Source organism: Ovis canadensis, chromosome 2 (assembly GCF_042477335.2).
Source record: "Ovis canadensis isolate MfBH-ARS-UI-01 breed Bighorn chromosome 2, ARS-UI_OviCan_v2, whole genome shotgun sequence".
Lineage (NCBI taxonomy): Eukaryota > Metazoa > Chordata > Mammalia > Artiodactyla > Bovidae > Ovis > Ovis canadensis.
In genome coordinates, this window is record NC_091246.1 from 255,252,411 (window position 1) to 255,280,214 (window position 27,804).

General features: G+C 63.1%; 1 protein-coding gene across 2 annotated transcripts; it reads left to right on the forward strand.

Moving 5' to 3' along the window:
- On the forward strand, nt 1-27,614 carry EPHA2 (EPH receptor A2). Of its 2 annotated transcripts, XM_069575171.1 has the most exons (17): nt 1-204; nt 4,473-4,540; nt 6,649-7,318; nt 15,398-15,553; nt 15,637-15,969; nt 16,667-16,782; nt 17,208-17,361; nt 17,805-17,904; nt 18,420-18,475; nt 18,641-18,766; nt 18,860-19,045; nt 19,175-19,236; nt 19,398-19,607; nt 19,764-19,913; nt 20,569-20,762; nt 21,307-21,462; nt 26,681-27,614. In XM_069575171.1, the coding sequence occupies exons 1-17, from the start codon at nt 120-122 to the stop codon at nt 26,784-26,786; spliced, it is 2,928 nt and encodes a 975-aa protein (XP_069431272.1). In that variant the 5' UTR covers nt 1-119; the 3' UTR covers nt 26,787-27,614. The 2 variants fall into 2 exon arrangements, with proteins under 2 accessions (XP_069431272.1, XP_069431271.1); XM_069575170.1 differs by having other exon boundaries at nt 23-204; nt 18,860-19,236.
- Nucleotides 27,615-27,804: the final 190 nt, after the last annotated feature.

Below are 27,804 nucleotides of genomic sequence, written 5' to 3' on the forward strand. Positions count from 1 at the left end.
GCCCGCATTAAGCTCTCGGGCGGGCGGGAGGAAGCTGCGGGCAGGAGGCGGACCGGGGCCGGCCGGCGGCGGGCGTGCGGAGCGGGGCGCGGAGCCGGGCGGAGAGCGAGGAGCGCGGCATGGGGCGTCGGGCGCCGCCCGCCTGCCTCGCGCTCCTGTGGGGCTGCGCGCTGGCCGCGGCCTTCGCGGCGCAGGGCAAGGAAGGTAAGTGCTCGCGGCCCGACCCCGGCCCCTGCTCCGTCCCGAGCCCGGCGCGCCGGGACGCGCGCCACTTCGGAAACTCCAGTCCTAGCGTGCTGAGGTCCGGAGGGCTCGCGGGCTGCGAGCCGGGCGAGTCTGGGACCCCCGCCCCAGCCCACGCGGGGCTGTAGGCGCTCCTAGTACTAAGAGGCTGGGGCCCGGGCGCGCGGGGCTCAGAGGCCGCAGAGAAGCGGACTCGGCGCCGGCCACGAGGCTTCAGGAACGCGTCCCGGCGGGGTCGCGGGGTCTCTTGGATCAGGAGTGTCCGGGGGTCTTTCCCGGGGCTCAACTTCGTGGTGACCTGAATTCGCTAACCCTCTTGCCCCGATTTTGCGGAGAAAGCGTTTCTGTGGAGGCCACTCACGTTGGGGAGGGGCTCTATGGCCGGCAGGGAGACCCTTGCAGAAGCCCCAGCTCCCTGAAGTTTTCTCTACACCCCGTGATGCCTCCAGTCGGGGAGGAGAGCTCGCGGAGAGTTTCCGGCCAGTTTGCCCACGCACAGCCCTCCTTCCCGCCCCGCACTCCGGGACTCGGGGGGCCGGTCCCCGGGCCGCGAGTGCGGACAGGAAGTCCCAAAGTCAAGCGTTCTGAGCGACGGGTGACTCAGAGCCAGGAAATGCAGCAGGTGGGGGCGCGGCCTGCCAAGGTGTGGAGCCGGCACCCCAGAGCCACCGCGGAGTCCGGGCACCCGGGGGTGGGGGCCTGACTCACCCGCCCCCGCCGCCGCGCTGGGTGAGGGGCCGCGAGGACTTCGCCCAGGGCGGGGCCGCGGGTGGGTGGGAGCGTTGCCGCCTTGGCTGGGGTCGCGGAGCGGACGGGGGCTCTTGCCCTTGGCCGAGGCGCTTCCTGTCCACCCGTCCACCCGGCCGAGGCCGGCTTCAGTTTCCGACTGAGGTCTGCCCGCCCGCGGGGGCAGAGGAGGTTTCCGCAGGCTCCACCAGAGGGAAGTGCGGAGGAAACCCGGGCCCCGTGAGAAGTTTCCTTCAGCCTTGCCTTCCTTTTCCGCCTCCCGACCTGGGGTTGGAAGTTTTGCTGTTCCAAGTTGGGAGTAAAAGAGGCCCGAGCCGGAACTCTTTGGGGGTGGGGGTGGGGGCGGCATCTTGCCCGCGCCCCTGGTCAGTCGGGGTTCCCGGTCCCAGCTTGCAGGCTAAGTGGGTGGGCTCTTCTGTGACCCTCAGTATCCCCCCACCCCACCTTTTTGTCCTCCTCCTTCTGGGGGATTGTGGTTGGAGGGAAGGAGGGAGACAGCCGCATTCACTGCAGGCCTTTCCTGAAGGCCCGGGAGGTGGGGTAGGGGGATCAGGCAGGACTGGTGTCCTGGGTGATGGCTGTGCTGTAGCCTTGCCCGGGGCCGCTGTCGAGCCCCTCCTAGCCTAGATGACTAGTGCCCGCCACACCCCGACGTGCGTGGCATGGGGGAGGAAAAGGACCAGGGAAGGTTTTTGCTCAGGCTCCGAGAGTCCCTGTGAGGGCCTCCCCAGGGAGCTGTGCCGGGGGAGCGGGGGTGGGGGGTACGAGTGGGATGTCCCAGCTGGGGCTCCACGGTTGTGGAGCCTCTGCCTGGAGATGGGCTGGGGGTGCAGACACAAGCCCCTTCCACCTTCGCCCAGCTGCTGCCCTGTCCCTCCTCCTTTGCGTAAGTGCAGGACTCGGCTGCCTTAGGAGCCTTAGGCCCCATGGAGCCTGTTAAACTCTTAGCAGCCCCTGAATCCGTCCTTTTACAAATGGGGAACCTGAGGGCGCCCTGAGCCCTTTGTCTCCAGAGGGTTAGCTCTGAACATCTGGCTTCTTGGGCTCCAGAGCCCAGGGCCCCTGCACCCAGATCCTGGGCTGGGTTTTCCTGAGACGTGAGAATGCCTGCAGGGCTTGCTGGCCTGAACTGGGAGGTGGGCTGGAGAGCGCTCCCGAGGCCTGGGAGCCCTTGGCGTCTTGGTTCTCTCAGAGCCCAGTGTGCCCTCTGTCCCCTGTCCCCTTTTCTCTTCGTTTCTCTCCCCATCCTGTCCCCCAGCCCCAGTCCCCTGCCTCCCCGCTTCCGTTAGGAACCAGCCTGTCTCCTTCGGAGGGATGGGGAGACCAGGGAGGTGATGCCTTTGAGTAAAGAGCTCTCAAGCGTTGTGGACCCACAGGGTTATTTGCGACGGAATTTCAGACTGAGAAGAAGGTTTTCCTGCGGGTGGGGTGAGGGCCGGGGCCCCTGGATGAGCCCAGCTTAGCCCAGGCCTTGGTGAAGCCTTCAGGGCCCGCGGAGGGGCTCCCGGGCCCTGCCCTGCCCTTGCCCCGTACCAGCTGGGTCCCTGGAAGCGGCTCAGGGAGAAGCCACCCGTCAGGGTGGGGCCGACGGGGCCGGGCGCCTGTTCCTGGTGATCGGCTCTAGGGAATTTCCCCCGGGAGGGAGGGGGCTCCTTCCTGTGTGAAGGCTTCTTTTCTTCTCCAATGAGCCCTACATTTCTAAAAGTAGGTCTTGGGCTGAAAGGGGAGCAAGCTCTGGCAGGGGTAGTGGGGGTCCCTCCGTGCCAGGTTAACCCTTCAGCACCTGGGAGCCATGAGCCCCTCCCTCAGGAGTGTAGACTGCAACCCCCCCCCCCGCCCCGCCCCGTCTAGGGAAGGGGGGCGTCCTCTCACCTTTGTCCTCCTACTTCCCCGGGCTGGAGCCAGGAACCCCCAGATTCCTTCCTGTGCAGCCAGAACATTCCATTTGCCAGTGGGCCTAGTGAATTTCCCAAGCCTGTGCCTCGGGCATGTCCGAGCAGATCCCTGCCCCTGCCCACCCCCCAGCCGCCCTCCCCTGTCCCCTCAGCCTCAGGCTGTGCCATCCCCAGCCGCGCTGTGGGCCTTTCCTGGAGGGCCTGGCCAGGTCAGCAGCGGTCAGCTGGCAGCTCTCCGCTCCCAGTCCCGGGGGAGTGGGGTGGTCTGCCCTCAGCAAAGGGTTTCTCAGAGTCTGCCAGGCTCCCCTCCCCATCCTCTGCATCTGTCTGAATCAGCTCCATCTCCACCTGCCTGGGATTCCACCCTGAGAGGCATTCGGGTCCAGGCCTTGAAGAATGCTGCTTCTTGGGGCCATGCTCCTCAGGTTTCAGAGTCCAGAAGAAGTCAGCACTAGGCCCCTCCCCGCCCCCTCACCTCAGGGCTTTTCCTGAATCTGGGGACCTTACAGAGGGTCCCTGCTTGTTCTCCAGGCCCCAGATCCTCCGGGGAGGGTCGCTCTTATTGGTAGCTGCCTGGACGTTACTCGGAAATGGGGCAGGAGGCTGCACCAGTGGTCTTGACTGCAGTTGATGGGGCTGGCAAAGCTAGGGGTGGGCAGTGGGAGGTGCCTGAGGGCACGGCTGGATCTGGGGAAGCCCCTGGCAACGTGTCCTTCCCGAGAATGCCGATGCCTCTCTGGGGACAGTGAGGTCCTGGCAGCTGTTTGCTCTGGGCCCGGATGCTCCCTTTAAGGGTTTCCATTTCAGTCCCTGGACACCTCTGGCAGGTCAGTGGCCAGGGTGTCAGGGACTGGAGGCAGCGGGAACGGCTCTCCAGGGCCAGGCCTCGCCAGCTATGTGTGTCTGTGGGTCCCTCCTGGAGGCCCCGTGGGTTCAGGGCTTTGTCCTGCCTGTTCTGTGGCTTTTGTGGGGGGAAGATCCGTTTCCAGACACCCCCCAGCAATCCCACTCCCCTTTCTGGAGTCGTTGCCACCTGTTGACAGCTCTGTCCTCTTGGAGGGCCAGGAGACACGTGTGTGCACGCGTGTGCTGCATCTGGGTGGCCTTTGTGGGCCTGAGGGTATTTTGTGCTATGTGTGTGGGGTGGGGGATGTGGCTGGAGCAGATAAGCGTGCCCCCAAGTCCTGCGTGCGTGTGAACTGCTGCAGAAGGGCCTCTTCCGGAAGCAGGCAGAGAGGCGTGGTGTCACTCAGGGCTGGCCGCTATCCCCTGCTGGGCTGAGCTCTGCCCTCTTTGCCCAGCTGGGGCTGTGAGCGGGCGGCGTGGCTGGAGGGAGAGGCCTAGTCCTCACCTGTCCTGCGCTGTGACTGTGAAGAGGTCCCCTCCCTCCCTATGGGCCCTGCGTCCCTGTTTCTGGAGAGATGGGTCTTCTTGGCCGTGCTGACCCTGAGCGGTGGGGTCTCTCTCTGGGGGCTGGGGAAGCCTGTAAGGCCAGTGGGGATTCCTGAGGGGCTCCTGCCTTTTCCACACGGCCTGCCCCCGAAGACCTCCAAGCTGACCCAGTTTCCCCTCTCTGATCTCTTACAGTTGTCCTGTTGGATTTCGCTGCGGCTAAAGGGGAACTCGGCTGGCTCACACACCCCTATGGCAAAGGGGTAAGCTGTCTGCGGTGGGTGGGGGCCTGGGGATGGGGAAGCTGAGACCCGGGGAGGATGGGGCCTGGCCCAGAGCTGATGGCTCAGCCAGGGTTTAAATCCAGGTTTCTCACCAATTAGGCAGGCTGGGGCGAGAGGGCAGGGAAGGGCCCTGAGAGGTAGGGAGAGCTGGGAGACAGCCGGAGGCCTAGCAGAGCAGGACCCCAAGATGCCCCAGAAGGCTGACGCCCAGAGGAACCCCTCTGGCTCCCACCATCCCCCTCTTGGAGGGAAAGAGTTCGAGGCTCCCCCTGTCTCTGAGGTCCCGGCTCAGGAGGCAGGGATGAGCTAGAGACACAGATCGGTGTTCCCAGGTCCCCGCAGCCCCGGAAGCCGGGTTGGGTTCCTCCCGGCCAGGCCCCTCTCCGTGCTTCTCCAGAGGCTGCTTCCCTTTCCTGCTTGAGGCTGAGTTCGCTTTGTCTCTTTCCCACCAAGTCCAGCCCTCCCCTGCCCACCGGTCCCCTGCCCTCCCCTCCCCCTGCCCTCCCCTGCCCACCGGTCCCCTGCCCACCGGTCCCCTGCCCTCCCCTGCCCACCGGTCCCCTGCCCACCCCTCCCCTGCCCTCCCCTGCCCACCGGTCCCCTGCCCACCCCTCCCCCTGCCCTCCCCTGCCCACCGGTCCCCTGCCCTCCCCTCCCCTGCCCACCGGTCCCCTGCCCTCCCCTCCCCTGCCCACCGGTCCCCTGCCCTCCCCTCCCCCTGCCCTCCCCTGCCCACTGGTCCCCTGCCCTCCCCTCCCCTGCCCACCGGTCCCCTGCCCTCCCCTCCCCCTGCCCTCCCCTGCCCACCAGTCCCCTGCCCTCCCCTCCCCCTGCCCTCCCCTGCCCACTGGTCCCCTGCCCTCCCCTCCCCCCCGCCCTCCCCTCCCCCCCCGCCCTCCCCTCCCCCCCCGCCCTCCCCTCCCCCCCCGCCCTCCCCTGCCCTCCCCTCTCCTGCCCCTCCCCTCCCCTCCCCCTCCCCTCCCTTCACCCTGCCTTGCTGTGTCCTGGACGGGTGGGCAAGACCCCAGGGCCCCCTCCCCAGCTTTGTGTGTGCTGCTGTGTGGCCTTGGGGAGGATACTGATGCTCTGGGCTCCGGTTTCCCCCGTATTGAATTTGTTCTGGAGCCTGAGCTGTCTCCAGGGGGTACTCAAGGCCGTTTCTGTTGCTGGCCAGATCTGTGAGTGAGCTGGGCACTGGCCCCTGGTCACCTTAGCTCCGTAGGCCTGGAGTTTAATGTCAGCAGGTTCCAGGATCCTGGAATGTCATCCAGCCAAGTCATGACACAGAGTAGGAAACTGAGGCCCAAGGGCATCTGAGGCCAAGGTCGCACAGTGCAGCCCAAGCCTTTCTCCTTGGCCCCTTCCGCTTTTTTCACACCTATGTTCATTCATTCAACAAATACTTTCCTGAGTACCTACTGCATTTGAGGTAGGCCCTGGGGATGCAGAAATGCCCTAAGGAGCTCAGACTCTGCTGTGGCAGCAAGATGTAGCTGTCACCACGTGGGTGCTAAGACGGCGGAGGCCGTGGGAGTCTGAAGGAAGCACTCGCCCCAGCCGTGGCCCAAGCTGGGGAGCCTTCCTGGAGGAGGCTGAGCAGTCATCTGAGCAGTGATGCGGAATCAGCTGCTGTTGCTGACCCGCCCCCTCCCCTGCCACTAGCCTGCGTCTGCACAGGGCGTGATGGTGATGGCGATGGTGCCAGGTGCCTTGTGTGCCCGCCGCCCACGCCAGGCCGTGCGCTCAGCGTTCGGTAGCCCTTCTGCGTTCATCTTCGCAGCGAGTTTGTGGAGTGGCTCTGGCCCCCATGGCAGGATGGCGACTTTGAGGCTCAGAGAGCTAAAGCCACCTGCCTGAGGTCACGTGGGATCCCAGCCTCCGCCGTCTGCTCACTCTCTAATACAGGGGTTTAGCACCCCGGCACTGGCGTCAGGGGTGACACCAGGGGGTCAGATCCAGTTCAGCCACTGGTAACGCGTGAGGGAGACTCGGAGCCCCTTCCTGGACCCGAGAGTGAGGCTGGCAGGAACCGGAGAGCCTAGCGCCTGGCCCGCCTCCCTGCCCACACTCCCCTTTCGCCCGCGCAGTGGGACCTCCTGCAGAACATCATGAATGATGCGCCCATCTACATGTACTCCGTGTGCAACGTGGTGGCCGGCGACCAGGACAACTGGCTCCGCACCAACTGGGTCTACCGCGGGGAGGCCGAGCGCATCTTCATCGAGCTCAGGTTCACCGTGCGGGACTGCAACAGCTTCCCCGGGGGTGCCAGCTCCTGCAAGGAGACCTTCAACCTCTATTACGCCGAGTCGGACGTGGACTACGGCACCAACTTCCAGAAGCGCCAGTTCACCAAGATCGACACCATCGCGCCCGACGAGATCACGGGCAGCAGCGACTTCGAGGCGCGCAACGTGAGGCTGAACGTGGAGGAGCGGTCCGTGGGGCCGCTGACGCGCAAGGGCTTCTACCTGGCCTTCCAGGACGTGGGCGCCTGCGTGGCGCTGCTCTCTGTGCGTGTCTACTACAAGCAGTGCCCCGAGCTGCTCAAGGGCCTGGCCCGCTTCCCCGAGACCATCGCCGGCTCCGACGCGCCCGCCCTGGCCACCGTCGCGGGCACCTGCGTGGAGCACGCCGTGGTGCCCCCCGGGGGCGAGGAGCCGCGCATGCACTGCGCCATGGATGGCGAGTGGCTGGTGCCCATTGGCCAGTGCCTGTGCCAGGCGGGCTACGAGAAGGTGGAGGACGCCTGCCAGGGTGAGTGAGGGCGCTGCGGCGGAGGCCGTGCTCCCGGGCTCTGGTCTCTGCCCTTGCAGGCGGGGGCCTTGGTGAGGCTGTCCTTGCTCTGACACGCGGTGGTTCTGTTAGTGGAAATCTCAGAGGCTTCCTAGTTCATGAGAACGATCCCACTGAGTAAAGGACAGGGTGGAGAATGTGCGTGAAGACTCTCAGACAGGAATGGAGGTGAGAGTGTTAGTCGCCCAGTCATGTCTGACTCTTTGCAGCCCCGTGGACTGTAGCCCACCAGGCTCCTGGGTCCATGGGATTCTCCAGGCAAGGATGCTGGAGTGGGCTGCCCTTTCCTCCTCCAGGGATCTTCCCAGCCCAGGGATCGAACCCAGGTCTTTCGCATCGCAGGCGGACTCTTCACTGTTTGCGCCACCGGGGAAGCCCCCAGACAGGAATCCTGGCGTTCACGTCCAGCGGTGTGGCTTTCAGCCAGCTCTTCACCCTCTCTGCATCTGGGTTTCCTCGTCTGTACGATGGACGGGAACACAGTGCCCATCTTGTAGGGTTGTTATGGCAGTCAGGTGACTTAATACTCGTGAAATGCTGAGGTCAGTGTCTGACACAGAAGTGTTTTTAAGTGTGATTGTTGTTTTTGGTTCATCCCAGAAGTTTACCTTGAGTATCTATTGTGAAATAGTGCGGTGGGCACAGTGCCTTCAGTCCCAGGAGCCGGTTCCTTCTCTGTTGACTCACTGTGTGACTCTGGGCAAGTCACTGAATCTCTCTGGGGCTCAGGCCCCTCTTTGGTTCTCGGAGGCGAGTGAAGTGGACCCAGGGTTTGCATCCCCTGGCCGCACGTGACAGTCCCCTGAGAAGCTGTTTGAAAAAGGCCTGCTTGGGAGGGGTGCTCAGGACTGCCTCCGCTGCCTCCCCCACCCCGGGCCATGGGCCCAGATCTGCCCACCGGGGCTTCTGCTGATGACGAGGGGGCCGGCATCATCAGACTCTCTGGGGACAGGGCCCGAGCTCTCATCGAGAGGCCATGGCTTGGCACAGCCAGGCCTGTGATAGCGGAGTGCGCTGAAGTGACGTGGATTCTTTCAGTGGTGACTTTTTCTGGAAATGGCTGTGGGGCAGGGCCTTTGTGGAATGTGGGCTGACCTTTGGCAGGCTCTGGGAGCTTCTTTGCTGAGATAAGCGGGGTGTTGAGAAATCGGGGGTTCGGGGCCTGCACTTACACACACCGACCGGTGACCTTTGGTGAGTGTCTCTTCACCTCTGGCCTCAGGCTTCCTGATCGAAAGATGAGAAGTTCAACTGTTCTAGCAGATTGTATTGTTACCTAGCAACTGTGTATCCTGCGAGGTTTCAGGTACTGGAGGACTCTGAAGCCCTTTCTCACGGGCTGCACTTGCCTCTTAGAGCCAGTCCTCAGAACCTTGCTTAACGCAGTCTGTAGCCCCGAATGAGAAGTCTGCTGAGAGCCTCTCTGCCTGTGGCGCAGTCTCTGCCCTGGCCCTCCCACCGCCCTCTGGCCTCCCAGCTGCCCTCTGCTCCTCAGCTGGCCCTGCCTGTGGTGACCTCAGGTGCACGCCCCCGGGTTTTAGACAGTGGCCGCCGGGGGCTGGGGGGGAGGCCGCCCTGGGTGAGCAGACTCCTCCCCATGACATCCTCACACAGGAATGCAGGCGGGGGGTGGGGGGCAGCTGAGAACTTTCCACAGGCTGGTGATTCAGGCCCGGCCGTGATAAGTGGACAGTTGAAGTGGGGGGTGTCTCTGCATGAAGGGGGGTTGGGCTTCCCTCCCTGGGAGCGGGGGATCCGGCCTCTCAGGCTTTGTTTGTGAAGAGTTGAGCTGCCCCAGGAGGGAGGCCTGGTTTCCAGGACCGGAATCTTTGACTTTGCTCCAGGGACCCTCTGCCCCACCAGCCACCTGTTGCCCTGGTTTTTCCCCCTTGGAGTCCCTCTCCCTAAAGTCCCTTCCGTGTGGCTCAGGGGCCCTCTGTGTGGTTGGGAACTCCCAGCCTGGCGACTCTGAGCCTGCAGACCTTCCCCAGCCCCCCAGGACCCTGATGGCGGGGGAGACCCAGTTACAGAGCTCGGTGCTGCCCCGGGCAGGCGCTCCGTCAATCTGCTCCTGCAGGTCTGTTCTGCCGCTCTGAGAGGCAGGGACTGCTGCCCGTCCCATCTCACAGACAGGGAACTGAGGCTCAGAAAGGTGAAGAAACCTGCCTGGCATCACACGGCTGAGACTAGTCGCCCCAGGACTGGATCTGGCCGAGGCAGCGGCATCCAAGCCAGAGGATGGCTCAGGAGGCGGGGCGGGAAGTGACCGGTTCCTCTGGAATCCCTGAGTCAGCGCCCGGCCCGGATGGACGCTCAGGGCAGCAGGGTGGCAGGTCGTGGCACAGGCGGTGAGGGGGCTGGGGGCGGGGGCTCTTCCTGAGCACGTTATGGAGGAAACAGGGAGCTGTCAGGCCTGTCCCCTGCCTGCCCTCCGCAGAGCCGTGTGCCGAGAGGGTCCCGCTGGGGCTTGACTGGTGACAAGCCAGGCCCAGAGTGGGGCTGGGCAGCCCCAGGTTACCAGCAGCCGGCCCAGGTGATCGCCAGCTCCTCCCTAGGGTCCCCTCCCCAGGAAGCTCAGGAGAGAGCTACGTGGGCAGTGGAAGGGAGCCGCCACCCAGGTGCTGTGCGGACAGGTGGGCACGCGGCCCGCTCTGCCAAGCTATGTCAGGAATGAGCCCGCTCCCCTCCGGCGCCCCTGCCCCCAGCCCTGCCTCGGGGACGCTGGAGCCGCTCAGGCTGACTGCCATGTCCCTCGGGGCGGCTCTGTCTCCCTGTTTGTCTCGGCTTCCTGTCCTGGCACAGCAGCTGGCAGCTCGGCCCGGGGACTGCGGGCCAGGTGAGCAGGTGGCCAGCAGCTTGGTCCAGAGGCTTGGTCCAGCAGCTGGGGCGGGGGCTTGGGGGTCAGGAGGTCTCTCCTTGGGGGCTTCTGCTCCCTCGAGGGGCCCAGCCCCTCCCCGCTTCGGTCTCTGTACCCCAGTGCATGGACACCTCATCCCATGCCGAGCATTTCCCAAGCGAAATTTCCTCCATCTTCACAAACAACCCAGAGAGCCTGAGCAGTTTACTCCCATTTTACAGATGAGGAGACTGAGGCCCTGGGAGAGGAAGTGAGGGAGGGAGCTGGGGCCTGGCACGGGGAGGGCAGTGCACTGTCTTCAAATGCCCCTGGCACGTAGCTTTCTACCTGCAAGCTGTGTGACCTTGGTGAATCCCTTCGGGGCTTCATTCTCCCCACCTATAAAATGGATGGGCTGGAGCCTTAGCACCCAGAGCTACCTCCTGTGACTTTCTGCTGTGGTTCCTCCTGAGAACCTGGCTTGCTCTGGCAGTCTGCAGACGGGGTGACCTCTGCATGGCTGGCACCTGAGTGGCCCAGACCTGGCCCAGGGTCCAGAGCTGAAGAGGAGGCACCCCATAGGGAGGCAGTGGCTCTGGGTGAGGGGCAGGGTGTCCCTAAGCACAGCAGGGGCTGATGCCCAGGCCGAGCGGGCAGTGATCTGTGATCTCTGGGGAGGGCCCCTGGCATCACTTCCATGGTTTCTTCTGGCCTGAATGGGGGTTGGAGCTGTGGAACCCCCCCCCCCCGCCCCCGCCCAGCCCTCAGCTCACACCGAGGGAGCGCAAAACCTCCGTGGGGGGCCCTCCCTTCCTCCCGCACTGAGGTGAGCGGGTCCCTAGAACGGAAGGAAGGAAGCAGGGAAAGCAAACAGCAGATGAAAGGCTGGTGCCGGGGAGGCGGAGTCTGGCTTATCGCAGCCTGGTGGAGGAATGTGCCCACAGAACGTCCCGGGGTGTGTGGGAGCCGGGCCCCTGGGGCTGGGGCTGTCAGCGCCCCGCATTTGCAGGGTTGCCGACTGCTGCCCGTCAGGTGCGGGGCAAAGTCCAGGCTTTGTGCCTTTGGGCTTGAGTGGCCAGCTGGCCCGGGCTGGGGCAGGTGACTGACCACAGGTGGATTGCCACCGCCACCTCTTGACCCTGTGGCCTTGCCACCACCGGCCGGGGAGGGGCTGGGCCTGGAGGAGGGGCTCTGCCGCTGGATCTGCGTCATGCCAGAGGGCGTATGTCCCTGAGTCATCCCACGCTGCCACCTGAGGGGCTGGCATCGGGAACTGGAAAAACCAGGGTACACCCCTGGGCGCAGCCACCCTGCCCCCGTTCCCCCGCTCAGAGAGGCCTGGGCCTGCCAGGCGACAGGGCCGGGGAAGTTCCCCACGGGTGTGCCAGAGCCGGGATCTGGAGCTGGGCAGGTAACATCTCGGGCACCATCCCCCAGGTCTCCTGGGCACTGAGACGTTCGTTTCTGTGGCCCTGGAGCCTGTTTGTGATGGGCACGCAGGCTCCGTCTTTACTCACCTTCATTCACCCGTCCAGCTGGCAGATGTTAGCTGAGCGTCTGCTGTGTGCCAGGCCCTCTGTCGGGCCAGGGGACACAGAGAAAGCGGATTCCACTCCTGCGCCCCACCAGCTGCCTGTCTCACAGAAGACCCAAAATCGTTTCAGAAGGAGTCCGAAAGCCAGGGCTGTGAATTCCCCTGGAACAGAAGCGGTGTTTGCTTTTCTTGCTGCGGGCAGCTAGCATTATGTCAGACACGTAGGAAGTGCTCCGTTTCTGTTTGGTAAACACAAGATTGAGTAAGAGATGCCCTGATGGTCAGAAGGGGCCAGAAACTGGAGAGTCTGGAGGGCTGTGTAGAGGAGCTCAAGCTGGGTATTGAAGGATGCATAGGAGTTTGCTGATGGGTGAAGGGACAGTGGGTATTCTGTGAGTGAGTCACGTTTCGGAGTGTGTGAGCACCCAGTGTGTGGCCCCTGTCCCCGTCATCTGCCCAGAATGCCAGGAAATGCAACCCTGCAAGGTCAGGAAGATGCGGGGGCCTGCCAGTGGCAGACGCGTGGGCTCCGGGGCCCCTGAGCTTGGGCACACTCTGCCGGGGCCCGGGGAGGGCCCCGGGGAGCTCTGCGGCTGGAGGAGGGGGCAGCACATTCCCGTCAGGCCAGCACATGCCCTGCTGGGGCTGCCTCTCCGCTATTCTCTGGCACATGCCCAGCGGAAATCTCTCCAAATTCCCTCTTTCCTGCCGGCAGCAGGCGGGCCACCCCCGGCTCAGACACCAAAGAACGGAGCCCGCCTCTCTCTGCTCCCGCTTCCTCCTCTGGCCCGGGGCTGGGGGGCTGGGGAGCAGCCACTGGGGGCGAGGGGCCCTGTGGGGTTTACAGGTGCCGAAAGCCTTGTGGGGGTTGGGTCCCTCCCCAGCCTTTGTGCTTGAGCTGGGGGGTGTGATTATGTTCTTGGGGGTCCCTGAGCACCCCGCCTCTGCGGGGCCTGGACCACCTGCAGCCAGTACTTAGCCAGGGTGTAAGCCCCTCTGGCAGACAAGTCAGGGCATTCAGGGGAACTGAGATCCCAGGATAAACAGGGCCCAGCTTTCTGAAGTCTCAGTCTAACTTGTAGGTTTGGGGGAGGAGAGAGCTATTTTTGTATTGTAACAGATAAGTAATGAGAAAGAATGCAAGATACACAGGGGTTCCTTAAACGCAACTGGAGGCTTGAAAGGCCTTTGGGCCTTAACGTAGGAGGTCATGCTGGTGGGCCCTACCAGCCCCTCCCGAGTGGCCTGGGTGATGCCGCTGTTTTCTCCCCAAGGACACAGAAGTGCCCCGTGTTAGGAGGCGTCACCAACTCCCCTCCCCCAGCTGCTCTGAAATCAGTCTTGGGATTTTCTGGCTGTTGAAGCGGTCGGGCCTCCTCTCTTCTCTCTTTGGGGTTAAGAACTTTGATTTCTCTTTGCTCCAAACTGACATGTTTGTGGGGGAAAGGAGGGGGCTTTGAGGTCTGGCATCCGGGGTTTTGGTTTTGGTTTCGTGACTTAGGAGCTTGTTGACCTTGACCAAGGTGTTTTACCTCTCTGAGCAGCAGTTTCCTCACCTCCAAAGTGGAAAGCATCATAACAGCGCCGAGTATGATAACAGACTTATTGTGACGGCTAAATGAATGTCAAGTGCTTGCTCCAGAAACTGCACAGAGCAGCTGCCTAATCAGTGGTCGCTGTGTGTGACGGGCTCCAGGCTACACTGTCCTGGACAAGCCCCCGCCCCTGTGGTGTGTGCCTGAGCTCTCTCAGGGCCTGTGTTGACATTGTGCCGTGGCAGGACGGGCAGGAGATGGGGGAGAAGCTTCCAGGATAGTCCCCTCGGGCCTCGGCAAGCAAAGTCATTAACGGGAGTCACCACTGAAGACTAGAAACTGGGTGTCCTTTAATTCCTTTCCCCTGACTCTCCACTCTGCTCACACAGGGAGCTAGGCAAGCAGGGAGGCTGTCCCCAGCTTCTGACTCTCCACTCTGCTCACACAGGGAGCTAGGCAAGCAGGCAGGCTGTCCCCAGCTTCTGACTCTCCACTCTGCTCACACAGGGAGCTAGGCAAGCAGGCAGGCTGTCCCCAGCTTCTTTCAGCAGCATAGATCTGACCATACCATTATTCTCGACAGCAAACCTTCAGTGGCTCTCACTGCCCCTAGGATAAAGTCCCAGTTCCTTGATCTGACATTAAGGGCCTTTCTCAGCTTGTCCCTTGAGGCGGCCCAGACGTACTCCCTGCTACTCTCCAGGACTGTGCCCACAAAGCCACGCATACTTCCCGTCAGTCTTGCTCTTTCGCACCGCTAACGCCACCTCCCACCGTTTCTGCCCTGCTGAACTCCTACTCAGCTCCTAAGCCCCGGCTGAAATATCCCATATTTGACTCCACAAGCCTCTGGCCAAGGTTGTTTCTACCCCGTAGGCCTTTGCCCACCCCTTTCTGGTGGACATCGTCCTGTGCGTCTCCTCCCTGAGGTCAGGGGCTTTGTCTCAGGGCTTCCCTGCTGGTTCAGATGGTAAAGAATATGCCTGTGATACAGGAAGCCTGTGTTATCCTGGGTAATCCTTGGGTCTGGAAGGTCCCCTGGGGAAGGGAATGGCTACCCACTGCAGTATTCATACCTGGAGAATCCCATGGACAGAGGAGACTGGTGGGCCACAGTCCCTGGGGTCGCAGAGAGTCAGACACGACTGAGCGACTAACACTTCCACACTTTCGCGTGCATAGGGCTGGACAGAGTCGAGGATCAGCGTTTGATGGGCATGACACCGGAGCTAGAGGCGTCTCACTCCGCGTCTTCCCACCGAACAAGCTGAGGGTGGGGGACAGTAATCGCAGGCTTGGGGAAGAGGACCCTGGGGGCCCCCACCGCATTCTGGCTGCTCCAGCAGCTGCCCAGCCCCGGGAGAGCCCTGCTCAGGGTCTGCGTAGTTTCCGGCCTGTGGGGCCAGGAAGGGGCCTGGGGCTGGGGCAGGACAGGGTGACAGGAGGAAGAAGCCTCCGGAATGAGGTTTCTGAGGCCCTTCCTGGCCTGGCCGGGACTGTACCTGCCACCAGGGAAGGAAGAGCTGCTTCCTGGCGGCCCTTGTGAGCAGAGGAAGTGACTCGGTCCCTGAAAGCAGATCCAGAGAAAATGCTGGGGGTCTGGCCTTTCCTGCTTCTTGGGGCCAGCCCCAGGACAGGAAGGCGGTCCAGCCTCGGGGTGGCGGGAGCCCCCACAGAGCTGGCATCCTGATGCTCCTGGCTGATCTGCTGGGAGGCCAGGCTGGGGGTGTTATCAGTCAACAAACCACATGGAGAAGAAGGCAGTCACTGCCCAGTCAGCTCGCAGTCCAGGGGGGACCTGCCAGGCTGCACAGACTCAAGGAGGCAAAGCAGACAGGCAGCTTCCTGGGGAGCTGGAAGCTGAGATGTGGGCCTTGAACGCCCAGCACAGGGGTGGGGCGTTTCTTGCAAGAGCTTGTTGGGGTGGGTTTGCAAAGGTTTCGAGCAGGCTGGCCAGGCACTTCCTGGGCCCCCTGCCTGAGCTAGGTGCTTACCACACACTTCGTCACCACTCTCGCCAGTGACCGGACTGGCCCACAGAGGCTCAGTGGCTTGCCTGGGGACCCAGGGAGAGGGAGAGGAAGAGTCGCTGGGGCTGGGAGCAGGCTGAGCTGACTCTGTCCCCGTGCCCCCAGCCTGCTCGCCGGGGTTCTTCAAGCCCGAGGCATCCGAGAGCCCATGTCTGGAGTGCCCCGCACACACCCTGCCATCCTCCGAGGGTGCCACCACCTGCGAGTGTGAGGACGGCTACTTCCGGGCCCCGCAGGACCCGCTGTTCCTGCCCTGCACGCGTGAGTCTCCTGGGGGCCGGGGCGGGCTGGCTCAGGGGGGCAGCTGATGCTGACCTGTCCATGCCCCACCCCACCCCGTGCAGGCCCCCCGTCCGCCCCGCACTACCTGACGGCTGTGGGCATGGGCGCCAAGGTGGAGCTGCGTTGGACGCCCCCCCAGGACAGCGGGGGCCGCGAGGACCTCACCTACAGCGTCTCCTGTGAGCAGTGCTGGCCCGAGTCGGGCGAGTGCGGGCCCTGCGAGGCCAGTGTGCGCTACTCGGAGCCGCCGCTGGGGCTGACCCGCACCAGCGTGACTATCAGCGACCTAGAGCCCCACATGAACTACACTTTCACCGTGGAGGCCCGCAACGGCGTCTCGGGCCTGGTGAGCACCCGCAGCTTCCGCACCGCCAGCGTCAGCATCAACCAGACCGGTGAGGGCCCCGGGGTGGGGCCGTGCCCGTGTGGCCCGCCCAGGTGGGGGCACTTCCCTAGGAGGGCCACCCGGGACTCCACCAGGCTCGGAGGGAGGCAGCACAGAGGGGTCAAGGCGCGGTCCCTGGAACCTCTTCTGAGCTCTGTGACTGTGGGCAAGTCACTTAATCTCTCTGAGCCTGTTTCCTCACTTGCCAAGTGTCCGTCGCTGAGTCGTGTCTGACTCTGTGACCCCAGGGACTGTCGCCTGCCAGGCTCCTGTGTCCATGGGATTCTCCAGGCAGGAATACTGGAGCGGGTTGCCATGCCCTCCTTCAGGGGACCTTCCCAGCCCAGGGATCAAACCCCTGTCTCCTGCACTGCAGGCAGATGCTTTACCCTCTGAGCCACTGGGGAAGCACCTGTAAAATGGGGGTTATTTAAGGGCTGTTGAGAGAATTTAAGAAACACTTATATGTAGCCTGGTCCGTGGAGAGGTTATCGCTTCCCTCTTAGCATTCAGCACTCATAGACACTCATGGGGCCCCTCATGTTGCCAGCCTGTGTTGGGGCCCCAGCCTGGGGCTTTGTGTTCTGGGCTGGAAGTTGAGAACCCCAGGTCAGGCTGTGGATGGGACTGTGTCTGGGTGCTCCCTCAGGAGCCCCTGCCCCTGGGTGGCTTCTCACACCCCTTCCCGCCGCCACTGTCCCGCCCAGAGCCCCCCAAGGTGAAGCTGGAGAGCCGCAGCACCACCTCGCTGAGCGTCTCCTGGATCATCCCTCCGCTGCAGCAGAGCCGCGTGTGGAAGTATGAGGTCACCTACCGTAAGAAGGTAACGCGCACAGGGCCGCGGCTGGGCGCAGGGATGCTCCCTGCACAACGCAGCCGTCTGGAGAAGCTCTGCTCTGCAGATGTGGAAATGGGGGTCTGGGGTCTACCTGGGAGTTGCGTCTCCGAGGCCAGCCAGCAGGGGTTTGTGGGAGAGAAGATGCAGTGTTCTGGAATCCCTGGAAGAGGTGGGAGTGCAGGAGAGCCCAGTCCTGGAGATCAGGCAGACCTGGGTTTGAGTCCTGGGTCCTGCGCTTGCTGGCTGTGACCTGCAGCGAGTCACTTCGCTTCACTGAGCCTCAGTTGCACCATCTGTAAGAAGGGCACCGACCCCACTAACACAGCGACTAACCCTGCTAAGCTGGAGTAGCTTTCCGGCAGGCTGAGCTGACAGCCCTCCCCCGTCCTCACTGTCTGTCCCTCCCGCAGGGCGACTCCAACAGCTACAACGTGCGGCGCACGGAAGGCTTCTCGGTGACGCTGGACGGCCTGGCCCCAGACACTGCCTACCTGGTGCAGGTGCAGGCACTGACGCAGGAGGGCCAGGGTGCGGGCAGCAAGGTGCACGAGTTCCAGACGCTGCGTGAGTGGGGGCCGGGGTGGGGCCGGGCCAGCGGCCCGACACTGCCGGGACATCTGGCCAGAGGGAGCAGATTGAAGGACTTGGAAGTGCCCCCTTCCTGGTCAGCCAAGGCCTCAGACGGCCCTGCATGGGTCAGCCCCAAGCCTGGGAAGGGGGCAGGATGGAGGGCAGGGGCAACCAGGGCTGTGCTGTGAGAAGAGAAGGATGTAGGCTCTGGCCTTGACAGGCCCGGTTCAGATCCTGCAGTGTGGAGAGAGTCCCCCACACCTGCTCTGTTCCCTGGGGAGGGCCTCTCGTTTGCCGTCTGTGAAATGGGGATAAGTATCCTCATGGACCCTCAGGAGTAGGGGCCCCCAGCAAGTGTCTAAGGCTCTAAGTGCCAGGGGGTCACCATGGTTTGGAGCGTGGGGCTCCTTTGTCACGCTCTGGTCTCCCCCCGACAGCCACGGGAGGGTCTGGCAACACGGCAGTGGTCGGCGGCGTGGCTGCTGGCGCGGCCTTGCTCCTGGTGCTGGCAGGGATCGGCTTCTTCATCCACCGCAGGTGCGCGGGAACTCCTGGCCGGGCTCCCCAGGGACTGAGGCGGGCCATGGAGATGCAAACCTCGGTTTCCTGAGGGACAATGAGGTTGATAGGAATCTAGTCCCTGTCTCCCGGGGTGTGTGTGTGAAGATGCGGGACTTGTGAAGGGCTCCGCATAGGGCCTGGAGAGCTGTGTGTGTGTGTGTGTGTGTGTGAAGATGGCAGTGACTTGTGAAGGGCTCTGCACAGGGGCTGGGGGGCCCCGGGGGCCCCGGGCAGAGAGGTCATCAGGATGGCATGTCGATACTTCCTCGGGACACAAGGGCAGGAAGCTCCGGGCGCTCTAATGCAGGAAGCCTGCATTACAGCCACTTAAAGGTCATTACAGGGTGTAGGTGCCAAGGAGGGAGCCGGCTTGCTCATTTCCTCTGCCCGAGGATACCAGGCTCCCACTCAGGGCCAGGGTAGGGTCAGGAGGCTCTGACACAGGGGTCACTGAGCTCCCTATGTGTCTGGTCTCCCACGGGACCTCACAGGAGGAAGAGCCTGCGGACACGCCAGTCCTCGGAGGACGTTTACTTCTCCAAGTCGGGTGAGCTGTGGCCCTTGCCGCCCGCCTGCTGTCCTCATGCCCCTTGTCTGTGATGGAGCTGGGCCTCCCCTGGGGCCCCTGGCCCATCGCCTCCTCCTCCTGCTGCTCTGGGGGCCCCTCCCCTCCCCAAGCTGTCTGTGACCCTGCCTCTCCTTCACCTCCCAGAGCAACTGAAGCCCCTGAAGACCTATGTGGACCCCCACACCTACGAGGACCCCAACCAGGCTGTGCTCAAGTTCACCACGGAGATCCATCCATCTTGCGTCACGCGGCAGAAGGTGATCGGAGCCGGTGAGGCTGTGCGCCGTGGAGGGGCCTGGGGTAGGTTGGGAGCGCCCGATACCCAGGCTGACGGGGCGCTTCTCCCACCTCACCTGCCTGCAGGAGAGTTTGGGGAGGTGTACAAGGGCACCCTGAAGGCGTCGGGGAAGAAGGAGGTACCTGTGGCCATCAAGACGCTGAAAGCTGGCTACACGGAGAAGCAGCGAGTGGACTTTCTCAGCGAGGCCAGCATCATGGGCCAGTTCAGCCACCACAACATCATCCGCCTGGAGGGCGTGGTCTCCAAGTGTGAGTCCCGGCTCCGGGCTGGGGGTGGGGGACCCCGGTACGGGACGGGAGGGGTGCCTGCTGGGGCCCCCGGTAGGGCCTCTGCTGCGAGCTGGGCCCCTGCCCTGACACCTGTGCGCACCTCCGCAGACAAACCCCTGATGATCATCACCGAATACATGGAGAACGGGGCCCTGGACAAGTTCCTGCGGGTGAGGATGTGGGCCCGGGTGGGCTGGGACCCTGGCTGGCGGCTGGGGGCCCCTGGTGGGCGTGGCCCGCCTGGGGTACGCGGTGGGCGTGGCCTCGCGGCCCCACCCCCACGTCCTGGTGGGCGTGGTCGGCTGGCGGCTGAGGCCCAGTGCCCCCGCAGGAGAAGGACGGCGAGTTCAGCGTGCTGCAGCTGGTGGGCATGCTGCGAGGCGTTGCGGCCGGCATGAAGTACCTGGCCAACATGAGCTACGTCCACCGCGACCTGGCCGCCCGCAACATCCTCGTCAACAGCAACCTGGTCTGCAAGGTGTCTGACTTCGGCCTGTCCCGCGTGCTGGAGGACGACCCCGAGGCCACCTACACCACCAGCGTGAGTGCCGGGCGGCTCTCGCTGGGACAGGGAGCCTCGGGCTGGCGCTGCCTTTTCCCTCTCACACCTGGGGCCTGGGTCTCCGGGGAGCGTGGCCCTGACTGGGATTGTCCCGGAGTGCCGAGGGGACAGTCGTGACTGGCCTGGTCCCTGCAGGGTGGCAAGATCCCAATCCGCTGGACGGCTCCGGAGGCCATTTCCTACCGGAAGTTCACCTCGGCCAGCGATGTGTGGAGCTACGGCATCGTCATGTGGGAGGTGATGACGTATGGGGAGCGGCCCTACTGGGAGCTGTCGAACCATGAGGTAGGCCCCCTTGCCCTGCCCAGCCCGGTCTGGACCTGGGCTTAGCCCTTTACTCATCCCCGAACCCCAGGGGTTGGGCAGAGAGGAGTTTGGGGCCCTTCATTGGTTCAGTGAATGTCTGTTGAGGGCCTACTGTGTGTCAGGCTGAGTGCTAGGCTCAGACCCAGTCCCTGCTGACACTCAGCGAAAGACCAAAGAAAGAAGCAGTGGGGTGGGGAGAGCGTGCGTGCCTGCACGTGTGTGTGTGTGTGTGTGTCTGTGTGTACAGGTACCTGGCACCTCATGCAACCAGGAGGCCTGGAAGGCTTCCCAGAGGAGGTGGCATCTCAGCTGAGACTGAGGCATAGTCAGGCGGCGGCCAGGTGAAGACACAGAGGGGAAGAGTGTGCAGGCTAAAGGGGGCACTGTGTAGGCACCCAGAAACTGCCAAGAGTCTGGCTACAGGGCCCACGGCATGGCTGTTGGCCAGGTGCCCTGCGAGGAGGCACGGCCAGGGGCCCTTCCTCTGGAGACAGCCTCTTAGCACTGAAGGTGGTGTGTCGGGCTCAAGAAAGGAGGCCCATGCCCTCTGTCTGGGGCTCCCCTTCCTTCTGCCAAGCACTCTGTGGGAGTCTGGGGGCTGTGAAGGCGCCCTGACCGCCCTGCCCGCCCCCAGGTGATGAAGGCCATCAGCGACGGCTTCCGGCTGCCCGCGCCCATGGACTGCCCGTCCGCCATCTACCAGCTGATGGCGCAGTGCTGGCAGCAGGAACGCTCCCGCCGCCCCAAGTTCGCCGACATCGTCAGCATCCTGGACAAGCTCATCCGCGCCCCCGACTCCCTCAAGACCCTGGCTGACTTTGACCCCCGGTGAGTTCTGTGCTTTCGGTCCGGGCCGCCCCCCAGGCATCCTCCTGAGCCGCTTCAGTGTGGCGGGCAGCGAAGGGTGGGGGGCGAGGGCTCAGAAGTGACACGTGGGCGTTACTTAGCCCGGACCAGGGTGGCTCAGGCGATGCTAACGGAAGCAATCAGCATGTGTGGTAAATGGGCCGGCCTGGCGCTTGGCATGTTCTAACTCATTTAGACAGCTGAGGAGATGGTCCTGTAATTATCCCCCTTTTGTAGATGAGGAAACAGACACGAGCAATCAGGTGTCTTACATGCTGGCAAGTGGTCAGGCTGGGACCGTGGCTCTGAAAACCCGGCTCTCTTAACGTTTGGTTCTTCTGTGGAAACTGCTGGTGCTGCTGCCGGTGGAAGCAGGAGGCGGCCGGAGCCGGGGACGCAGGGTGCCCCCGACCTGCCAGGGCGCTGTCTCCCGGAGCGCTTCCTGACCTGGCGTCCCGTCGCCCAGATGAGGAAGCCAGGCGGGGCGGCGGGGGGCTCACCCGCAGCCCGGTGTCTGCCGTTGCAGGGTGTCCATCCGGCTGCCCAGCACCAGCGGCTCCGAGGGCACGCCGTTCCGCTCGGTGCCCGAGTGGCTGGAGTCCCTCAGAATGCAGCAGTACACGGAGCTCTTCCTGGCGGCCGGCTACACCTCCATCGAGGAGGTGGTGCAGCTGAGCAGCGAGTGAGTGCGCGCCGGCCCCACCCGCCCTGCCACTGCCCGGCCCGGCCCGGCCTGGCCCGGGTGCGCGTCCGCCCACGCGTCTGTCTACCGCCCCGACCTGCCCGCCCCGCCACGGCCCCGGCTGCCTCTGGGCCTCCCACCCGCCCACGCGTCTCTCTACCCGCCCTGCTCGCCCCCTCCTCTCTTTCTCTCTCCTTCTCTCTCCGGGAGAGTGGCTTTGCAGGAAGGGCAGAACCAGGCCAGCAGCCAGCAGTCCTGGGCACTTACCCGCGGCTCCGGTGAGAAAACAATAGTAATTGTAGTAGTAACTGGCATCTGTTGAAGGCTGACCACGTGCCAGCTCTGCTTGAGCACGCTTGGTTTTGGTTTTACTAAACGCTTTATTGCTATAACTTAGATATTACGGAGGGCACATATCCTCACTGTGCAGCTCAAAGTTGGGTTTTTTGGCTGTGCCGTGTGGGATCTTAGTTGCCGATGGGGGACTGAGCCTGTCTCCTCTGTGTTGGAAGCATGAAGTCTTAACCACTGGGCCACCAGGGGAGCCCCACGTGCTTGAGCACTTTGACTCAGCCTTGCTGATAACTCGGCAGGGCGCCCCTGTCAGTAGCCGCAGTGGGCAGGTGAGAAGCAGTACCACCCAGGGTTCCACGGCCGTTAGGGGTACTCCAGCCCGGGGCAGTCAGGCTCAAGAAGTCAGACACCGTGGAGGTCGTTAGTGGAGGAGTGGAGGCTCAGAGAGCTTACTGCAGGTCACCCAGTTTGTAGCTGAGAAAAGAAAGGCTTTGTTTCACAGCCATCACCTGGTTGAATTCCCTGTTTGACTCGTGAATAGAGGCTATTGTTACTGCTCCTTCCCCACTTAACAAGTAGGGAAACTGAGGCTGAGAGGTGATGCAGGTGGCCCGAGGTCACACAGCCAATGAGGCGCACCGTTCTCCTCCGGGACGCCGAGCAGACTGAGCAGAGACCTTGCACTTTCTTGGCTGACGTGAAGAGAGGGTACTGCCCACCCACCCCTGGCACCGCCCCCCTGTATGGTTGCCTTGCAGCCCTTCGGTCCAGCGTGGGAAGTGGTGCCAGCCCCTTCGGCCCCGCCCCGGCTTCCGCCCTGCGGGAGCTCTCGTCTCCTCCCAGCTGCAGCATCAGGGACCCTTCCCGACACGGCCTTGGCACAGACACATCTTCCCATCCTGAGAGGGAGAGGACACTGTCCTCTTGGCCTTTTGTGCGTCTAAAGATAGTGGTAGTTCCCAGCTGTGTCAGGTCCAAGGTTGTGGAGGAAACGAGCCTTGGGGTGAGAGGTTTTGGGAATCGCATGGGAAGGGCTCACCCAGGCCCTCTGCAGTTCTGGGTCACAGTTCTGGGGCTAGGGCCTCTGTCTGAACATTCTCCAAGGCCTCTAAAAACTGCTCAGCTGGACTTCTGACCTGCTGGTCAAAGCCTGTCAGAGCAAGCCCTGGCCTGTCCCAGGGGACAGCCCGGATGAGAGTCAGGCAGAGACAGCTGACTGGAGGGAGGCATGGAAAAGTAGAGGAGAGAGACAGATGTCTGTCTTTTTTCACGTAGAAGCTCAGCTGACGCACAGTGCCGGGCCGTCTGTGCTGCGCGGCACAGCGGCTCAGTAATGTCCGTGCACATGGTCTCCTCTGCTCTTCCCCTCGCGGCTCTGAGTACAGCGGGTGCTGGATGCGTCCCCTGTGCTGTACGTTAGGACCTTGTGAGACGGGCCTCTCAGGGTGCCAGCCACTCGCAGGGTCCCGACCGTGGGCTCTGCAGTCACACCTGGGTTCGGGTCCCACACTGGCCCCCTCCTAGCAGGTGGTTTTTGTCAGGTCAGGCTCCATCTTTGACCCTTGGCCTCCATTCCCCTGTGTGGGCGCGACGCACGTGGCTCACCTGGCACACAGTAGGGGCTTAATCCATGTCCCGCACCCCTTTTCCTCCATTCTGTTGCTGCCCTCCCCAGCCCGTGGGCAGATACCAGGGTTCCTCGGCCACTTCCTGTAACCTGGGAGCCTAGAGCGGCTGCTTGGCCCTCCCCGGGGGCCCTGAGGAGCGTAGAGCCTCTCTGCCGGGTGAGCAGAGCTGAGGTCAGGGAGACACGCTTCCAGGAGACTCAGCTCCTGGAAGCTTCCTGAAATAGCCCCAGGGGCTCCTCGGCCAGTTCATTCCCATGAGCGGGAGCAGGGCTGTCTTGGACCGATGGGGGTGAGTGTGTGTTGAGATCCGAGCAGGCCTGGATAAAGGCAGGAAGTCCTTGCACGCCTCCCCGCCTCCCCGCAACCTCACTGGTGCTCCAGCCTGGGGCCTGTGTGAGTCACGACGCTGCCTCCGTCTTTATCTCCAATTAGACGAGGGAGAGGGGGACCTCAGAGTACTTTTTAACCCCGGGGGCTGTGTCTACACATGCTGTGGGTCCCGGTGGGAGGCTCTGTGCTGCTTTCAGAAGTCAGCCCTCCTGGGATGGCGTGTGGACTTCGGCTCCACTGTCTCACCCCTGCCCTGAGTCCACACGCGTCTCCGTCCCAAGGGGCAGGCTGCTCAGTCCCCTGGGGTCCCACTGTGTGCACAGTCAGTCGTGTCCAACTCTTCACGACCCCAGGGACTGTAGCCCACCAGGCGCCTCCGTCCATGGGATTCTCCAGGTAAGAACGCTGGAGCCGGTTGTCATTTCCTTCTCCAGGGGATCTTCCCGACCCCGGGACTGAATCCGGGCCTCCTGCTTGGCAGGCAGACCCCACCACCGAGCCCCCTGGGAAGCCCCTGGGGCTGTCCCACTGTGGCAGTCTTTTCTCAGCTTGAGCATTCACCGTGTTATTTTGGAGCCACTTGAGATTCTAGCTAGGCTAGTGAGTGGTTCTGAATGATTTTCGAGGAGCTAATGGAAGTCATAAGTGTTGCACCCCAGAAAAATACCGAGTCCAACAAAGGGCCTCTGCAGTGTCCGGGGCTGTGGCCCGCCGCATCCTGGGGGCCGGGGGGCACTGGCTGACGGGTCTCTGGTCTCCACGTGCCCTCAGCACAGCTTGACGCTGATGGGACGTTTGCTGGGAGGATGAAAGGCCAGGCCGCTTTCCCTCCGCCCTGCTGTCCCCTGGCTCCCGTAGCCAGTGCGCAGCGGGCGCTCGCTGGCGAGGTTGTGGGCTCTGAACTCCCTCGGTGGGGAGGGGGCTGGCATTGCCAGGGCTCAGGAAAATGGTGGGCTTGGTCATGTGCATCCCCACGCCTGTGCTGGCAGTTGATCCAGGGATGCCTGCCCAAGGATCCCCCGAGGCAGCATCTGAGGCTGGGGCAGGAACAAAGCCGGATGGTCTGCCACAGGCCGCAGGCGTCGGCCGCTTCGTGGGGGCAGCGATGCTGCTTTTCTAGCGCCTCTGCTGTGCTGGTCAGCAGTGGCGCTGCTGCGGTGGGTGAGGGAGTTCTCCCAGGTATCTGACTTCGGGCCTTCCTGCTGCAGTCCCGGGGCTGCCTCCCACACCTCCGCCCTTCCGAGCTCAGCACTTCTCCAGGGGCTCCCAGAGCCTGTGGGAAAGTCGTGTCTCTGGAGTTGCTTGCACCATATAATTAGCTCCCTTTACAGCCAGGAGAGGGCCCATAAAAACCTGGGTGTTTTCATGGGTTGGGGCTGATGGGTGAGGATGGCAAAGGGGGAAACTCCCAGCGTGAGCAGTAAAGGTCTGCTCCAGGGTCCCTGGCAGTGTAAGTGGTTTACGAGGGGATGGAGGGTCATGGGGGAGGCGGGGGAGGCCCCTGGGCACGTCTTTCTACCATGCTGATGCCACCTTCCCCTCTGCTGCCAGTTTCCAGGATCTCCCACCCTCCAGTTAGGCACAGTTGCCTCCTTTTACAGGTGAGGAAATTGGGGTTCCTAAAGGGAAAGCCCCTGCCTCAGGGGAAGCTGGTCACCAGAAGCCCCTCCGGTTAGAGACCCACAGAATGTTAACCTCGGATGGCCCCTCAGGGGCTTCCCAGGTGGCGCTAGTGGTAAAGAACCCGCCTGCCAATGCGGGTGCTGCAAGGGATGCAGCTTTGACCCCTGGGTCAGGAGGAGCCCCTGGAGTGGGGCGTGGCAGCCCCCTCCAGCATTTTTGCCTGGAGAATCCCGGGGACAGAGGAGTCTGGAGGGCTGTAGCCCACGAGGTCGCAAAGAGCCGGACACGACTGAAACGACTTAGCACCTAGCACCCACGCCCCCTCAGTAAGGATTTCCTGAGTCCTTCTTCCGTTATGAGAATTTGGAGGGAGTGCAGGTGAAACAAGGCGGTGGCTGTGAAGAGACCTGGGGCAGAGAGCCTTCAGAGTCCCCCCGAGGGTCCCTGGCATCCGCCGATGGCATCCATGCTGCCTGGGGAGGAGCCTTAGCTGGGCCTTTAGGACAGAGCCAGCTAAGGGGAACGGCCTTCCTTCACAGCTGGCTTGTTCGGCTCCTCCACCTCTCAGCTGTATCCCTCTGGGCAAGTCAGTTCACCTTGCTGAGCCTCAGTTTTCTAATCTGCAAAATGGGGTCAAAACCAGCATCTACTATACGGATTTTGTGCCGATTTGATTAAAAAAAAAAAAAAAAAAGCCTCTCGCACTCAGAGCTCTGTCCTTTCTGAACTTGTTGGTGTCGGCGGGCTTGCTGGCCCTGGGCCCGCCTTCTGAAGCTGCAGCCCCGCCCCAGGTGCCACGCCCCTCTCCCCGCGCCGCCCCCCTCTCGCCACCCCCTCCCACAACCCCTCTCCCCCACCCCCCTCCCGACGCGACCCCCTCCCCATGCGACCCCCTCCCCGTGCCCCTTCCCACGCGCCCCCTCTCCGCACCGCACCCCTCTCCCCACGCGCCCCCTTCTCCCCGCCCCCTCCCCACACACCCCCCTCCCCGCGAGCCCCCGTCTCCCCATGCTCCCCCTCCCCGTGCCGCCCCCCTCTCCCCACCCCCCCACACAACCCCTCTCCCCCACCCCCTCCCCATGCGACCCCCTCCCCGTGCCGCCCTCCTCTCCCCATGCTCCTCCCCACGTGCCCCCCTCTCCCCACACGCCCCCCTCTCCCCACCCCCCTTCACACGCGCCCCCATCCCTGTGCCGCGCCCCCACCACGCCCCCCCCAACAAGCCCCGTCTCCCCACTCCCCCTCCCCGCGCCCCCTCTCCTGACGTCCCCACCCCCGCACCCCCCGCGCCGCCCTCCCCAGAGCAGCCCCTCACTGTCTCCCGCTCTGTCTCGCCCGCACAGCGACATCAAGAGGATTGGGGTGCGGCTGCCTGGCCACCAGAAGCGCATTGCCTACAGCCTGCTGGGCCTGAAGGACCAGGTGAACACGGTGGGGGTCCCCATCTGAGCCCTGACGCCCTGGAGAACCATCTGCTGAGAATACTTGAAGAAGAAACGGACTGGCTTCCTTCCGCACTGGGCCACCAGGGACCGTATTTATTTCTAGTTTTTCTTTGTTGACACCATCCTGAGGCCTCTGCTTTGGGGAGGTCTTCGACGATACCTTGGCCTGAGCTGAGGAGATGCTCAGGGATCCTGGGCCGGACCGCCTCTTCGCTGACAAAGGACCGACCAGGCCTCCACTCACGCGGCAGCTTCGTCGCGTTCCCAGCATCCCCGCCAAGGCCGCGGACCCACAGGTGGGCCATCACCACAGTGACCGTCGCCTCGCTGACCATCTCCACGTGGGCCATCGCCACGGTGACCATCTCCACGGTGACCGTCACCTTGCTGACCATCACCTCGCTGACCCCTGCCTTCCAGAGGAGGAGCAGGGACCTCTTGCTGAGATGAGGAGGAGCCACACTCAGCGGGCAAGACCCAGCGCGGTCCTCAGCCCCCAGCCCCGTCCTCAGCCCCCACAGGCCAAACTCTTGCTCCCCCGGGGCCCCCGCAGGATGCTTGGTTGTGTGGAGATTTTTTAAAATATATATATATTTTGTACCTTGTGGAGAGGATGTGTGTACAGCGGGGGGCCTGGCCGGGGCTCGGGGCAGACAGCGCCTGCATCAGACATTCCCAGACCCGCTCAGACACCATTTACTACTCTGTCAGTGTTAATGATTTTGTTCTGTTGGGGTTTTTTTTTTTTCAAACCTTAATTTATTATTTTTTTATATTTATTGTTAGAAAATGACTTATTTCTGCTCTGGAATAAAGTTGCAGATTGTTGGAACTGAGTTTGGTTTTCAGCCTTCAGAGGAGCAGTGGGGTTGAGAGACTGCGTCTGAGGTAGGGGTGGGCATGTCCCTAGGGTCTGGTGGTGAAGAGTCCTCACCTCCGATGCGGGCTGTGGGTTGGATCCCTGGTCCAGAAACTAAGATCCCACATGCCATGTGGTCGAAAACTGTTTTGCAGATAAAAAA

Excerpts from the sequence above, each read along its gene's own strand:
- EPHA2 (XM_069575170.1), top strand. The coding sequence starts at position 120 with ATGGGGCGTCGGGCGCCGCCCGCCTGCCTCGCGCTCCTGTGGGGCTGC. Across the intron at positions 18,767-18,859 it reads GCAGAAGGTGATCGGAGCCG|GAGAGTTTGGGGAGGTGTAC; the intron begins GTGAGGCTGTGC and ends ACCTGCCTGCAG. Across the intron at positions 19,608-19,763 it reads AGGCCACCTACACCACCAGC|GGTGGCAAGATCCCAATCCG; the intron begins GTGAGTGCCGGG and ends TGGTCCCTGCAG.